The sequence below is a fragment of the Trematomus bernacchii genome, unplaced genomic scaffold, assembly GCF_902827165.1.
Source record: "Trematomus bernacchii unplaced genomic scaffold, fTreBer1.1, whole genome shotgun sequence".
In the NCBI taxonomy this organism is placed as follows: domain Eukaryota; kingdom Metazoa; phylum Chordata; class Actinopteri; order Perciformes; family Nototheniidae; genus Trematomus; species Trematomus bernacchii.
Window position 1 is genome coordinate 9,627,788 of NW_022987477.1, and position 13,626 is coordinate 9,641,413.

The 13,626-nt window shown below is 45.0% G+C and overlaps 1 protein-coding gene across 2 annotated transcripts in view; it reads left to right on the forward strand.

Moving 5' to 3' along the window:
• LOC117497483 (adhesion G-protein coupled receptor G4-like) overlaps window positions 1-13,626 on the forward strand; it is a 38,113-nt gene that overhangs the window by 8,745 nt on the left and 15,742 nt on the right. Inside the window, exons 3-10 of one of the 2 annotated variants that reach the window (XM_034149485.1) lie at window positions 2,240-2,565; window positions 10,255-10,513; window positions 10,897-10,947; window positions 11,104-11,145; window positions 12,095-12,175; window positions 12,666-12,824; window positions 12,971-13,018; window positions 13,100-13,173. In XM_034149485.1, the coding sequence (XP_034005376.1) occupies window positions 2,240-2,565; window positions 10,255-10,513; window positions 10,897-10,947; window positions 11,104-11,145; window positions 12,095-12,175; window positions 12,666-12,824; window positions 12,971-13,018; window positions 13,100-13,173 (1,040 nt within the window). The remainder of the gene's footprint in view (window positions 1-2,239; window positions 2,566-10,254; window positions 10,514-10,896; window positions 10,948-11,103; window positions 11,146-12,094; window positions 12,176-12,665; window positions 12,825-12,970; window positions 13,019-13,099; window positions 13,174-13,626) is intronic. The other variant, XM_034149486.1, reaches the window with a different exon arrangement.

The window sequence follows — 13,626 nt, forward strand, 5'->3', positions numbered from 1 at the left end:
CTATAAGTGTTAATTGTGTCTAAATAACTCACAATTAGGTATTTCTATCTAAGAATATGTTTTGTGGTATTGACAGTTCAGCTACCAATAGCAAGGTGATATTGACCTGCATGTTTCATATTTGCACATTTATATTTTTGTAAAATTTGTACTGAAGGTTAGACAGGAAACCGCATAGAGGAAGTAGGAGAAAGTGAACTGAATAGCATGGCAGTAGACTGCTACAAATGTTCCCTATGCAACCTGAATAGTAAAAGGGTCAAGTCCGTCAGAAAGCAATGACTGTAAGTGTAAGCCTGCACTCACACTGTAAGGATTAGTAACGTAGCGTTAGCATACATGCTAGCGTTAGCCATACTAGCCTGTAGGCTATACTTATTGCACAGCTAGCATTAGCTATATTTACCTTGTTTACATTTAGCGGTCCTATGTTTTAATCTGTGTATGTGACACTTGCATGTATGCATTAAGTGCCTTGTAACTTATTTTGTTATAGTTTCACTCCGTTTGAATGTCAGTGGACTGCAAATAAGTCAATAAAGGAGCATGGCTGCTCATTCCCTGGCTCTCAAAAGAGTTTGGCTGGCTGTTTAATCTATGTTCACACTGAGACAGTACAACACATAGAGAGAACAGTACACCTATTGTGTAAGTATATACAAGCAGGTCACACAGTACAGTATGATCACAAATACATAAAATCTGTTAAAAATCAGTTTTTAAAGTACAGGCTGCATATGTGTTCTCAGCCTTGGAGAAACTTGACATGTTTTGGTATCTGAACCTCTCTTTAGTGGTTCATTAATAAAACAGATATTTCAACGTGTGCCTACTTTGTTCATGTACTGTTGAGGTTAATTTCAGTAGTTGTGTGCTATAATGTATTTACAAAGTGTGAAGAGGAGGCAACTTTAGAATAGGGAACCTGTTCAGGTCAATTAGAGTCAAACTACTAGCTTATTGATTATGAACAAGACTTCACTTTAAAATAGGGAACATATTCTGTTGTGCACCGACAGAAATGTTGAGTTAGTCACATTTTATGTTGTTTTATGGTTGTATTGTCTTCCACTTCCTGTTTTGTTTTGTCACTCACCGTTTACCTGTAATTCCAGGTTCCCTGATTGTCTACTTTTTGTGTGTCTCCCGCGCTCATCAGCACCAGCCCCGACCCTGATTGTTTCCACCTGTGTCTTGTTGTCGTGTGTTTAAATTCCCCAGTCTCCCAGTGTTCCTTGTCAGTTCGTCTTGTTTCATGCCTAGGTCAGATCTATGCTCTCCTTGATACCATGATGTTTTTGTTCCTCACTACGTGAGCGATTTTCTTTTGTTCACCTTTCGTCATCTCATCTAGAGATTAGAAAGTGTTTATTTTTGTTCATCTATTTGAAAATAAAGTATCTTACAAATACTTTACCTCTGTCTCCTGGGTCGTGCAATTGGGTCCTATACCTTGAGTTTCTGAGTTCGTAACAGATTCTTAGATAGAAATACCTAATTAGAGTCAAACTACTAGCTTATTGGTTATTTCACTTTAAAATAGGGAACATGTTCTTAGATATAAATACCTAATTTTGAGTTATTTAGACTTAAATAACACTTATAGTTTCATGTCTTGAATAGATCATATTTGTTAAGTGTTATTATGGGAGAATTATTATTCTTGTGGTACTGCTGCCTTATTAGGCCCATATTGAGCAGAGCATATTAAGACCAAAACTCATGGACAACAACTTCCTTACTTGCAATAAATAAGCACTAATTAGAGGGTTATTGAGGAAAAACTCTCAACTAATGGCTTATTACTTGTAGAATATGGTCATGTAGAATAAGGCATTAATAAGTGTTTTATAATGACTAATAAAGAGTTGATGGTTAATTTGTGTACCTTAATATAAAGTGTTACCAAAACTTTAATACCTCTTATATATGCAAAGCTTTCCACTTCCAGTATTGATACCAATACTGCAAATATTTTTATTTGAACGGGTATATCTATAGTTCAACTATATTTCATGTAAACATTGCTATATTTTAATGTTATAATAGTTTTCCTAAAATCGTTTTTTATAATTGTTTTACTTATTTATTGGTCCTTTTCTTACAATGTACCTTCTTTGACTGTGTTTATGTATGCACCATATACAAGGCAAATCCCTCAGATGTGTTAACCAACTTGGCAATAAACCTGTTTCTGATACTGATTCTGATGAATCTGCATTTCTTTCACCCATTCCAGCATTTGGCTATTTCCTGGGGGACACAAAGGCAGTGTTAAATGGCTGTAAGGACCACTGGACCCTGCAGGACAGGGCCGCCATGCCGTTGCTCTTTCAGATGACTTTGTGTGTGGACATCCGTGTGGTCGTCCCCGGAGCCTGGGTGGCCTTCTCTTACAGCTCGGTCCACGCACCCAGACCTGAGCTGGGTCTGGAGGGGGATGAAGATGCACTGTATGCATGGTTGCTAAGGGTCCGACACCGATTTCCCATCCGGCTGTCCCCAAAACACTGGCATCGAGTATGTCTGAGGAGAGACGTGCAACACAACTCATTTAGCCTGGAGGTAACACTACAAAATATAGAGTGCTAGTATGTTAACTGGTGGATAAAGTATTCTGATCCTTAACTTCAGCAAAAAATAACAATATCACATTTAGAAAAAATTCCATTACAAGTAAAAGTCCTAAATTAATAAAGTTACTGAGGTCGAAGTTGTACTGAATAATTACTGATGGATTAATGTGTAAATATAGAAAAAGTTAAACATTTCTTTGAGTGTAGTAGACATGGAAGTAAAAGTATGTGTAGTTTTTACCTAAGTAAAGCACTTCAGTAGTTACTTTTTACCAATGATAGTGTTTGCAAACAATTTATTGTTTAGACAACAATACATTTATCGTGAACAAATACCTGGGGTTACGTATTGTAACCCAGCTTCTATGAGTATAGGCGCAGCCCTCTAAGGCTATCGCTATTGGGTAATCCCACTGCACGTGTGCAGCACTGACAGACTTAATCCACGCCCACCTATGACGTGGGCCCTACCTACGGCCTCACTTCCGTATAAATAGGAAGTAGGCCCGACCATCTGCTCCCACGCCAACAGCTTTTCTTCAGCTATTCACGGAGCCAGTGGGGCCCGAACCTTAGAGGGCTGCGCCTATACTCATAGAAGCTGGGTTACAATACGTAACCCCAGTTCTATTTCGTATAAGGCTTCGCCCTCTAAGGCTATCGCTATTGGGTTAAGGTCGAAGCAGGATGTAGTCCACGCCCCACTTGTCCGTCCGTTACCAGGAGCACAAAAACACACCTACTCAATTTAATAACCCATGTCCATTGCGGCATGCGTAATGGAGCATCACAGTCCCTGGAAATGTAGCATTTAAAATGAATATTCTCCATGAGGGAATGAAGGTGAATACCTGTCGTTATAAAAAGTAGAGACCAAAGTCCCACTTGTTACAACGAAAAAAGAGAGGAAACAGGGCAGCTCTCTGAGTGCCGACAGGCAGGAGAGAGGGCACACAGTTGTGTCCCCGACATTACTCACTCTGACAGGACATTCAGTACTGAGTGTGTCAGAGAGGAATGGGAGACATCCCTCAAATAAAAACGAATAAAAGAACAGGGGGAAGACCAAGATGCAGCAATGCAAATGTCTTCCACTGTCAGTCCTCCGTGCAACGCCGTAGAGCAGGGCTATTCAATTGGCGGCCCGCGGGCCAAATCCGGCCCCGGGGTGATATTTACTGGCCCTTTGAGTATAATGTTAAAAAGTAATCCATTTTTTTTTTTTAAGATTTATTTATTTATTTATTTTTGTGCCATAGTGCCTTTATTCCAGAGAGGGTGTTACATTGAGAGATAGAGGGGTAGACAATGCCTGACAACTTCGACGGGCTCGGGTTTCGAACCCACCTACTATACTGTAGTGACAACTCCTGTCATTGATTGCATCTCTGCGTGAATGATTAGATCATTTCACCTAAATGAAATCAAATGAAACATGTAGGCCTACTGAGTTCTGAACTTGCCATTTAGATCTATAAAAGGCCTTGGGGCTATGTTGTTTGATTGAATTAAACACAATATATGCACTCCACTATGCTGTTGTAGTATTTACTGTATCTGAAGCTCTTAAATATGATTGCTCATATTTCAAGCCATCTTTTTCCCGGCCCCTTGCTTTGGATCATTTTTATCAACCGGCCCCCATTCCAAACTAATTGAATAGCCCTGCCGTAGAGGTTGATACAATTCCTCTGGTGCCGTGCGCTTGATGTTCTCCGGGGGATCCACCCCAGAGGAGACATACGCCTGTGACAGGGGGTCCTTCTTAGGTCGACTATTTTCATTTCCTCGGTCCTCGGTCCTCGGTATCACCGGAAGTTGATTTGTCTGCGCCATCTTGAGTAGCGTCCCATGGCTCTTATTTCTGCCGGAGGACCGAGGATCGAGGAGCGAGGAGCAATAATGGAGGAGCGATAACCGAGGAACCACCAGACCATCCTCCGGTGAAATCCTCAGATACTCTCCCCGCCCCCTTACTGTGTATCGCTCACTGATTGGACGATGCAGCGCATGCACTGATCTGATGCTTCTTGACATGAGAGCAGTTTCCCAGCGGAGTGAAGAAAACACATGAAACTCACTGGGACTCACTCCTCAGTTTATACTGTGTTTTGTTTCAATTAATGTATCATTCAGTTACAAATATGTGATATATCTGAACAACAAAGTGGTCAAAAATTATTTTATTCATTTATTGGAAACATTTTCATGATCGCTTTTTCGTTTTACATTTTCATTTATTGTCATTTCCATTCAGTCAGTCATTAAGTGCTATTTAACATGTTAATTTGCTACATATCCACACAAACAAACAAAGTGTGCAATCCAATGATTAATGAATGTTAATCTAACTGGGTTTTGATAGATAACATATCTCTTTTTCTTCTCTGAATTATTTTATTTCTATTGTGCACTCTAATCAATATTAATCCAACTATTGTTCGTTTATACATTTTAAGAATGGCGTTTATCTTTTTTGAGTTCTTATTTTATTTAATGTATTTGGGTCTACAACAGATGATACAAATGTTTGTGTCATTAAATGTGTACTAACAGAGGCGGGGGTGTTTGTGAAAATAACGGGGACAGAGCTGCTGTCAGACGAACAGCTGGGCGGCGTCATCACAAACGGATGTCGCTTCACGTGGCGCTCCGGAGGAAAGGACGTCCCATTGCTCTTAAAACTAATTTCCCTGCTTCTCGTGGTTTCCTTGCGTCTCTCCATGCTTCCCTGGTGGGAGGGACTAAACGCAGGGAAACGACGCAAGTGAGGGACGCAAGGATTCCATTTAATCGATCTGAGAAGGACCCACAGCCTCACACAGCCAGTGTGACAGGCGTTGTGCAGACAGAGGCTGCCCCATTGAGCGCTCTCTGTAATGCACAAACAGACGCTGGGAACTGCGCAACACAGCCGCGCATGCCGTGTAGCATGACAGCGCGCGCACGGGACGGAGGATATGAGATGTGGCTTCCTCCTCTGATGTGTGAGGAGGAGGAGGAAAAAAACCATCCAAAGTTATCACTCTTGATCTAAAAAAGAGACCTGTGATAATTTTTGGCATAAAAACCAGGCTAGGGCGCAAAACAGCTAAGCTGCCATCTCCTTGGATCTGGATACATGACGGAGCCACAGAGAGAGCAGACAAATCACTCACCCCTTTTAGCTGATGTCAGAGCCAAGAGCAGAGCTACTTTGGCTGACAAGAACTTTTAGGGGGACCTGATCTAAAGGTTCAAATGGAGCTTTTCTCAGTGCGCGTAACACTATAGCCAAATCCCATTGAGGCGCCAAAGCGCGTGACACAGGTCTGAGTCTCTGTACTCCCCGTAGAAAACGTTTTGTCAGAGGGTGACTAAACACCGTGCTGACACCAAAACCTACGTGGCAAGATGAAATGGCAGCAGCATATGTTTTGACCGTGCTATAAGCCAGTTCCTGTCCAGCAACAGCTGGAGGAACGACAGCACGTGAGGCAGGGTGACCGTAACGGGGTCCAGGCTTTTCCCTACATGTCAAACGGAACGCTGTCCATTTGGCTGTGTAGGATGCTCTGGTGTGTGAAGCAGCTGCGCTGATCGTACACCTCCCTGGCGATTTATGTAGGCCGCCGCTGCTTTGTTGTCTGTTCGAATCAACACATGTTGATTGTACCGCAACGGGGCGAAAGAATGCTGGATTACTCTCCATACGGAGAGTAATTCCAGCACGTTTATATGGAGAGACATGTGAACCGGCCACTGTCCCCCCCCTGCCTGCGACATGCACGTTCCTCAGCCTGCGAGAGATGCGTCTGTGAACACTGCGGTGTGTGACGTCACTCTGCCCAGGGGCACCCCCACTGACAAGACGTGGAGATTTTTCCAGTAGGTTAAAACCAAACCCACGGAAGGAGGAATGTACACCATGCGTCTCCTCTGACGCACAGGGTCGATGCGCAGGCGAATAAACCACCTCTGGAGTCTCCTCAAGTGAAGGAGACCCAGGGCGATCACCACGTGACCAGCTGACATCATGTCTAAAAGCTGCATCACGGAGAGGGCTGTCACCGCCCCGCGGGGTGTGACGCGCCGGAGGAGAGCTGTCACTTTCTCCCCTCTCCGCTGTGAGAGTCGCGCTCTCATGCGGGCTGAGTTCAATTTCACTCCCAGTTAAATGATAACCTGGGAAGGAAGAGGACAGCTCTTCTTCCATTTGATAATGAAACCCAGGCTTGATAGATGCACGCTGTATCGTCTGTGTAAAGCCGCTTCCTCCCTGGAGCGAGCCAGCCACAGCCGGTCGTCCAGGTAAAATAACACTCTCATCCCCATTCTGTGCTGCTCCAGCCGTCTCCACCCACTTTGAAAAAGTGCGTGGAGCCAGGAATGAGAAACGCAGGAATTTGCTGTGTTTCGGGATGATGGTTACATGGAGGTAAGCATCCTTCAGGATTATGGCTGGTGAACACACTCCAGCACCTGTTTGATCGTCAGCATGGGAAAAGGCCATTCCCTTGTTGAACACTGACAGATCGAGGATGGGTCTCATTCCCCCCGCCCCGTCTCCTTCGGGACCAGAAAATAGCGGGAGTAAAAACCCCTGATTTTCTTCCCCTTGAGGAACCCTGGAAAAAGGCTTCCTTTAACAGAGTTCCTGCCGCTCTGCACGGAGCGCGAGACACTGTTCCTGGGATGACAGGGTTCCCTGTATCCCGTAGAACTGCGGGGGGGAGAGGCGAACTGCAGAGACTACCCTCTGCCCATCCGCCTGCTCATCCATCTGTCCATCAGACACACACGCCGCCACCCTGAGTAATACTCTGATAGCGCCGGGTGTACATTCTCTGGATGTGCTGTGGTTGGTGGCAAACCACGCCAGAGCCCTCCACACACTGCATTTCACACAGGCTCTCATTATGTCGCCGTTTTAGGAGAAGTCTCGTAAACCGCTCGTTCACGCTCAACACCACTAAGGGATGAGCGGAGGTGTGTGCAGTGCTGTCCCCACGAGGCGTAATAATGGCCCCTTTGATCCATGAATGGAGGGGGCGTAGTCATCCGACTTGTGCCCTCCACTCGGACCCAGGAATCAAGGGCTTCGTCCACAGAGTAAACCTCCTGGACTGCCCAATCATCCTCGACCGCAGCAGCAGCAGCGAAAGCGTCCGCTCTCTGCTGTTTGAGGGCCAGAGGGAGATGGGTACATAGTGAGCATGACACCTGGGGGGCGTGACCTCATTACGACCGTGGGTAGGAGGTACGTCTGAGACAGAGGAAAAATCTGTGCTGCCTAATAACCGGAAGGTTTAAGGTAGACGAATTGAATAGTAAGCCCTGCTGTTTTATTAACTGATAAGTTAAAAAAAAACAGCCGGCTTAAGCAGCGAGCCATGCTGCCAAGTAACCAATAGGCTATTGGCAGCCGGCTTAACCGGGGAGCCTTGCTGCATATTACAGTACTTCCCTCTGTCCATCGAACACACGCCGTCCACTCAGCGCGCGAACCTGCTCTGGATGTGCTGTGGTTGTCATGGTGACGAGCCACGCCAGAGTCCTCCAGACGCTGCATTTCACACAAGCACATGTCACGTTTAGGAGAAAGCTCGTAAACCGGACCTTGATGTGCGTTCACGCTCAACACCCCTAAGGGATGAGCGGAGGTGTGTGCAGTGCTGTCCACACTGTAATAATGGCACTCGTGGGCTCATTACAACCGTGTGTAGGAGGTAGGTCTGGGACAGCGGAGAAAAACCGAGCTGCCTAAAAACCAATAGGTTTTAAAGACAGCAGATTTATGCAGCGAGCCATGCTGCCTATAACCGACAGGTTAGGGGCAGCCGGCTTACCCGGTGGGCCTTGCTGCATAATATTAACCATCTGTCCACCGAACACACGCGTCGCCACTCTGAGTAATACTCTGAGAGCGCGCGACATGCTCTGGAATGTGCTGTGGTTGTCATGGTGACGAGCCACGTCAGAGCCCTCGCCGCCGTTGCCCGTGAAGCAACCCAAGAGGGGCCCGTACCGAAAAAGCTGCGAGGGGGCCTCCACACGCTGCATCTCACACCGGCTCTCACCCTGTCTCTGTTTAGGAGTTTTAAGGCTCGTAAACTGGACATTGAGGCGCGTTCCCGCTCAACCCTGCTGAGGAATGAGCGGAGGTGTGTGCAGTGCTATTCACACAGTGCGTAATAACAGCCCTGGGCTCATTACGACCGTGTGTAGTAGGCACATCTGGGACAGAGGAAAAAACCGTGCTGCCGGCTAACCGACAGGTTAGGAGCATCAGGTTTAAACGTCAAGCCCTGCTGTCTAATAACCGCCTGGTTAAATACAGCTGGCTTGTGCCGCGAGCCCTGCTGCCTGCTAACTGACAGGTTACAGCCGGCTCAAACGGCGAGCCCCGCTGTCTGTTAACCGACCGGTTAACCCCAGCTGGCTTATGCACCTCCACACGTTGTATTGCACAGCGGCTCTCATCATGTCGCCGTTTAAGAGAAGGCTCGTAAACCGAACATTGAGGCGCGTTCACGCTCAAACCCGCTTGAGGAATGAGCGGAGGTGTGTGGAGGCATATCTGTGACATAGGAAACAAGCCCGTGCTGTCTAATCAACCGACAGGTTTTTAAAGACAGCCGGTTTGTGCCGCGAGCCCTGCTGCCTAATAACCGACAGGCTATGAGGCAGCCGCTTATACAGCTTTTTTATGTCATCCGGAGGAGAGCTCTCCTGAACCGGGGGAACGGGGAGATCTCATTAGGCGGCTGCCTTTCCGATGATCTCCGGGAGTTCCTGGAGAATACCGCCTATACGGCAGAGCCGAGATGGCGGATAGAGGGACCCGGTGACCCGGTGTTAGCCTGGCAGCCGAACCCATAGGCTCGGCTGTCGGGCTGACAGTCTCCCCCGGGGGAACCACATGGTGATCCGTGAATGGAGGGGAAGAAGTTGCCTGACTGCTGCCCGCCACTCGGATCCAATAAATCAAGGGCTTGATCCACAGAGTGAGACTCCTGGACTAGCCAATCATCCTCAGCCGCAGCCGCGAGAGCGTCCGCTCTCTGCTGTCTGTGGGCCAGAGGGCCAGTGCTTCTGCAACGGAGTGCTGAAGAAAAATGGGAGCAGATGGTCGGGCCTACTTCCTATTTATACGGAAGTGAGGCCGTAGGTGGGGCCCACGTCATAGGTGGGCGTGGATTAAGTCTGTCAGTGCTGCACACGTGCAGTTGGATTACCCAATAGTGATAGCCTTAGAGGGCGAAGCCTTATACGAAATAGAACATATCATGTGGGTGAGGTTTTTAATGAAAGACAAAACAATGCCCTGAACAATAAACAGTAAGTTATAAAACACACATTTTGAACAAAAAGTATAGTGAAATTATCCAAACAGCTTAATAAAGAGTTGAAATGGTATTAATTGCATTTTTCAAATCAGTTTAACTAACTTGAGTTTGTAATTAAAACTAGTATGAAAACAGGAGTAGTGGTACTGTAACAGGAGTGCAACATGTTTCTCGCTCTGGAATGATGGCTAAAACTACAAAATTAAGATCCATGTTGTGAAAACCAGAATTATCCTATTAATGACCAAGAACACATTTTGGGGCAGCTTGAGCCAAGCAATTAAGAGATTCAAATATTTAAACTGTCTTTATTTGCGAATAAAGCCAAACATGCTGCGTAAATGTTTCAGGTTGATGGGAAAATGGTGGCACAGAGGACAGTCATCGCTCAGGCCATCCCCCCTGCCGGCTCCATGTGGCTGGGCTGCCGTCCCAGAGACCAGCCCCCAGGAGACACGCTGGGGGAAGTGGAGTTGTACCTGTTCCGCATGTGGGGAGACCTGGGTAACCATGGTCTCTGTGAAGACGGGTCTGTGATTGGCTGGAACGCTCACTACTGGGGTGTGACCAGTCCCAGAGCCAGACAGAGAGACCCCAACCTTCTGTGTGGTGAGACTAATTGCATTCATAACAAGATACAGCTTTATCTCTTCTATCCTGTCATTATGCAATTAATGATGCATAAATGTAGAATACTAACTAAACATAGTAAAGCATGATTGCAATTTGTCATAGAAAAGCCCTTAAGCATGTATCATATCCGGTATTATTGTAGCGTTCTCTTCTTCAATATTCTGATTTGAACCAACCAAAGTGCATGCAGAACATTAATCTTAATAGTATATATCTAATAAAATATAAATGTTAAAAAAAAATCTTAATAGTATATGTTTGTTGGTGTTTTCCTCTCTAAGACTTGTCCAGTGTACTAGTTGTGCATGTTTCTAGATCATGTCTTTGTTGAATGTTGCATGTTGTCATGTGTCTTGTAGACCACAGATGGTTAAGGCGTGGGGCACGTGTTTTCAGAAGGTCGTTAAATGGTGTGTATTAATCTGATGTACGCCTGTATATGTACGTGTATGTATGTGTATGTATGTATGTATGTATGTATGTATGTATGTATGTATGTATGTATGTATGTATGTATGTATGTATGTATGTATGTATTTAATCAAGCATTACATTCCCTGCTTCAGCACCAACAACTGGAGTTGGAAGGTTCTTCTCACCACCACCTGGTAATTAAGACAATAATATACAATTAAATAATGCCTCTAATTATGTCAATTACAGGGATATTAAAAGTCCCATGTCATGGCCATTTCCACTGATTATAATTCCATTGTTGAGGTCTACTAGAATAGATTTATATTGTGCAATTTTCCAAACTCACATTGGTTTCTCATACAGCATCTCTGTAAACTACGTGTATTCACTGAATTTCACTCTGCCTTTAACGGCTCGTTGTAGCTCCAATAGCTCCAGCCCCCACCCTCCTGTGAGCACAGTGTGCTCTGATTGGTCGGGACGTTGTGAATCGCGCTGAGCTCCGTGGAGGTGTGGTTTCCTTGTTTAGCGATACACAGCGAAACACCGCCAAACTCATCCTGAGCACACACAAACTCACAGCCGAAGTAAAAACAATAAGTGTGGCTTGATATTGAGTAAGAAAAAGGTTGAGGTTGTGAGAATGGGTCTGCAGAGAGAATTTCGCCGCGATCCCAACTGTCTGTTATCAGCCTGCAGCCAGGGAGGAGAAATCAGCAGAGCTGCCTGCACTGAGTGTGTGTGTGTGAGGAAGTCCGTGGATTGGTCAATTTGGATCAATCAGCGGGGGCTTAACGTAACGTAACGGCTCCGCGGACGTAACGTAACGGCTCCACGGATTGGTCCATTTGGTTCCGGGTACCGCATGACCGTATCGCGTCATAGCTCTGGGCGTGGCTACTGGGTATCCAGACGTCACGATGCCCAGGAAGAACATGAGAAATCTCCAACGAGGCGTTTTGGGGAGGTCTTTTCTGTGTTAGAGTTTTACTCCCTACAGGGTGTACTTTGAGGGTTTTTGACTCTGCAGACCGTTTACATGCATAAAAACCTTCATAACACACAAGAGGACGGGTAATAACTGGAAAAGCATGACATGGGACCTTTAACATCTTTCTTCCTTCTTCCTTGTACCTAAAGTGCCTTACCCTACATCTACCTTGAGTCCTGTCATAGCAACGCCTGTCTCTCATGTGAGCAACCACACTTCTAAGATCACAGGTAAGAAATTATGACTATGTCAAAAAAAAAAATTGTATAGGTTAAATCAAGTAATGTCTATTAGTGAGAAAGTACTCATTTTGTAGTTTTGGCCATCTTTTTTGGCCATCATTTCCGACAGTTAACAACATATCATATTGTCAATAAGTAATTTAAAGTAACATAGGTCAATTTGGCTTTTCATTTTGAGGTTTTGACCTTGATTTGTTTCAGTTTTTATTAAATTGTAATTTATTTTATTTTGAAATGGGCCTACTTTTTATAGTTTTGTCCTAAATAAGAAAATAACTGAAATAATCATTGAAAAAAGGTAATTAATGCAAACTTCAAGACCTGGTGGCTGTCTGTATTTCATTTCTATTTTCAACACCGTCTGAAAGCACTACAGTCAACAGCTATCAAACCGAGCCTCCATCAATCACACACCCAGCCAATCACAGCACAGAAAAATAAACAGACAAGCAAGAACATGTGTCATTTACACCCACAGATTCACCAACAACAGACTGGACACCATCTCACGCCACAGTCCTGCCCTACACTACTGTTCCTGCGTCCGACACACGCTCGGCCAATCAGATGTCAACCAGCACCCAAAAGACTCCAATCACAACTCCGGTTGACCAAACCCCAGCTGGAAGAACATCTGGTTAGTCTGGATGTGTGTTGCATATGTGTATGGGTGTTTAATAAGAGACTCTGTATTATGTTACACATTTTAAGAATAAATACAACTAAAGCTGGTGTTGTTATGTTTTAATTGTCTTTTAAAAGCAGTTTCCTCTATTATTTTAGGGTCCTCATTAGTAAATTGTGACATCAGCCAACTCTGCTCCAATGACAGTAAGAAACATCCACTTTTTATCCAATTACCCTTTTATTTTGTCATATTTTATGGCCTTACAACTTGATTTATTTCTGCAGGTGCTTACTTTTGGATGACTATAAATGTGACTGCCAAGAGCATCAGTAAGACTGAACAAGATGTTCACAACTTGGTAAGAGTGACAATCTTTCTTCATCGTCTTTGTTTGGTCAACACTCCTTTGTGTCATGCCGCTAAAAGCTTTAAATGCCAACTCGTCACAAACAAGTCTTGCCGGCTCGGGATTATTTCTTTTTTGAGTAGCACATTCCAACCCTGTGATGCATCTGAGATTTATTTAGATTTGGACTGTCAACCATTGAGTGCAGTATAAACCTTGATGATGGGTCTACAATCTTAACTCACTGATCTTTTATTATCTGCTCTTCCCCCTTCATTCAAACTATGGATTATATCCAGGGGTGCACACAACTTTCTCAGTGAGGTCCTCAGATGAGTACCTGGAGTCAGTGTTTGGTACTCCAATTTATGACCATTGTTAACGGGGGGGGGGGGGGGGGCGTCAGTGGAGTACAGCGCTTCACGATTGTTAACGGGGGGGGGGGTGGCGTCAGTGGAGTACACC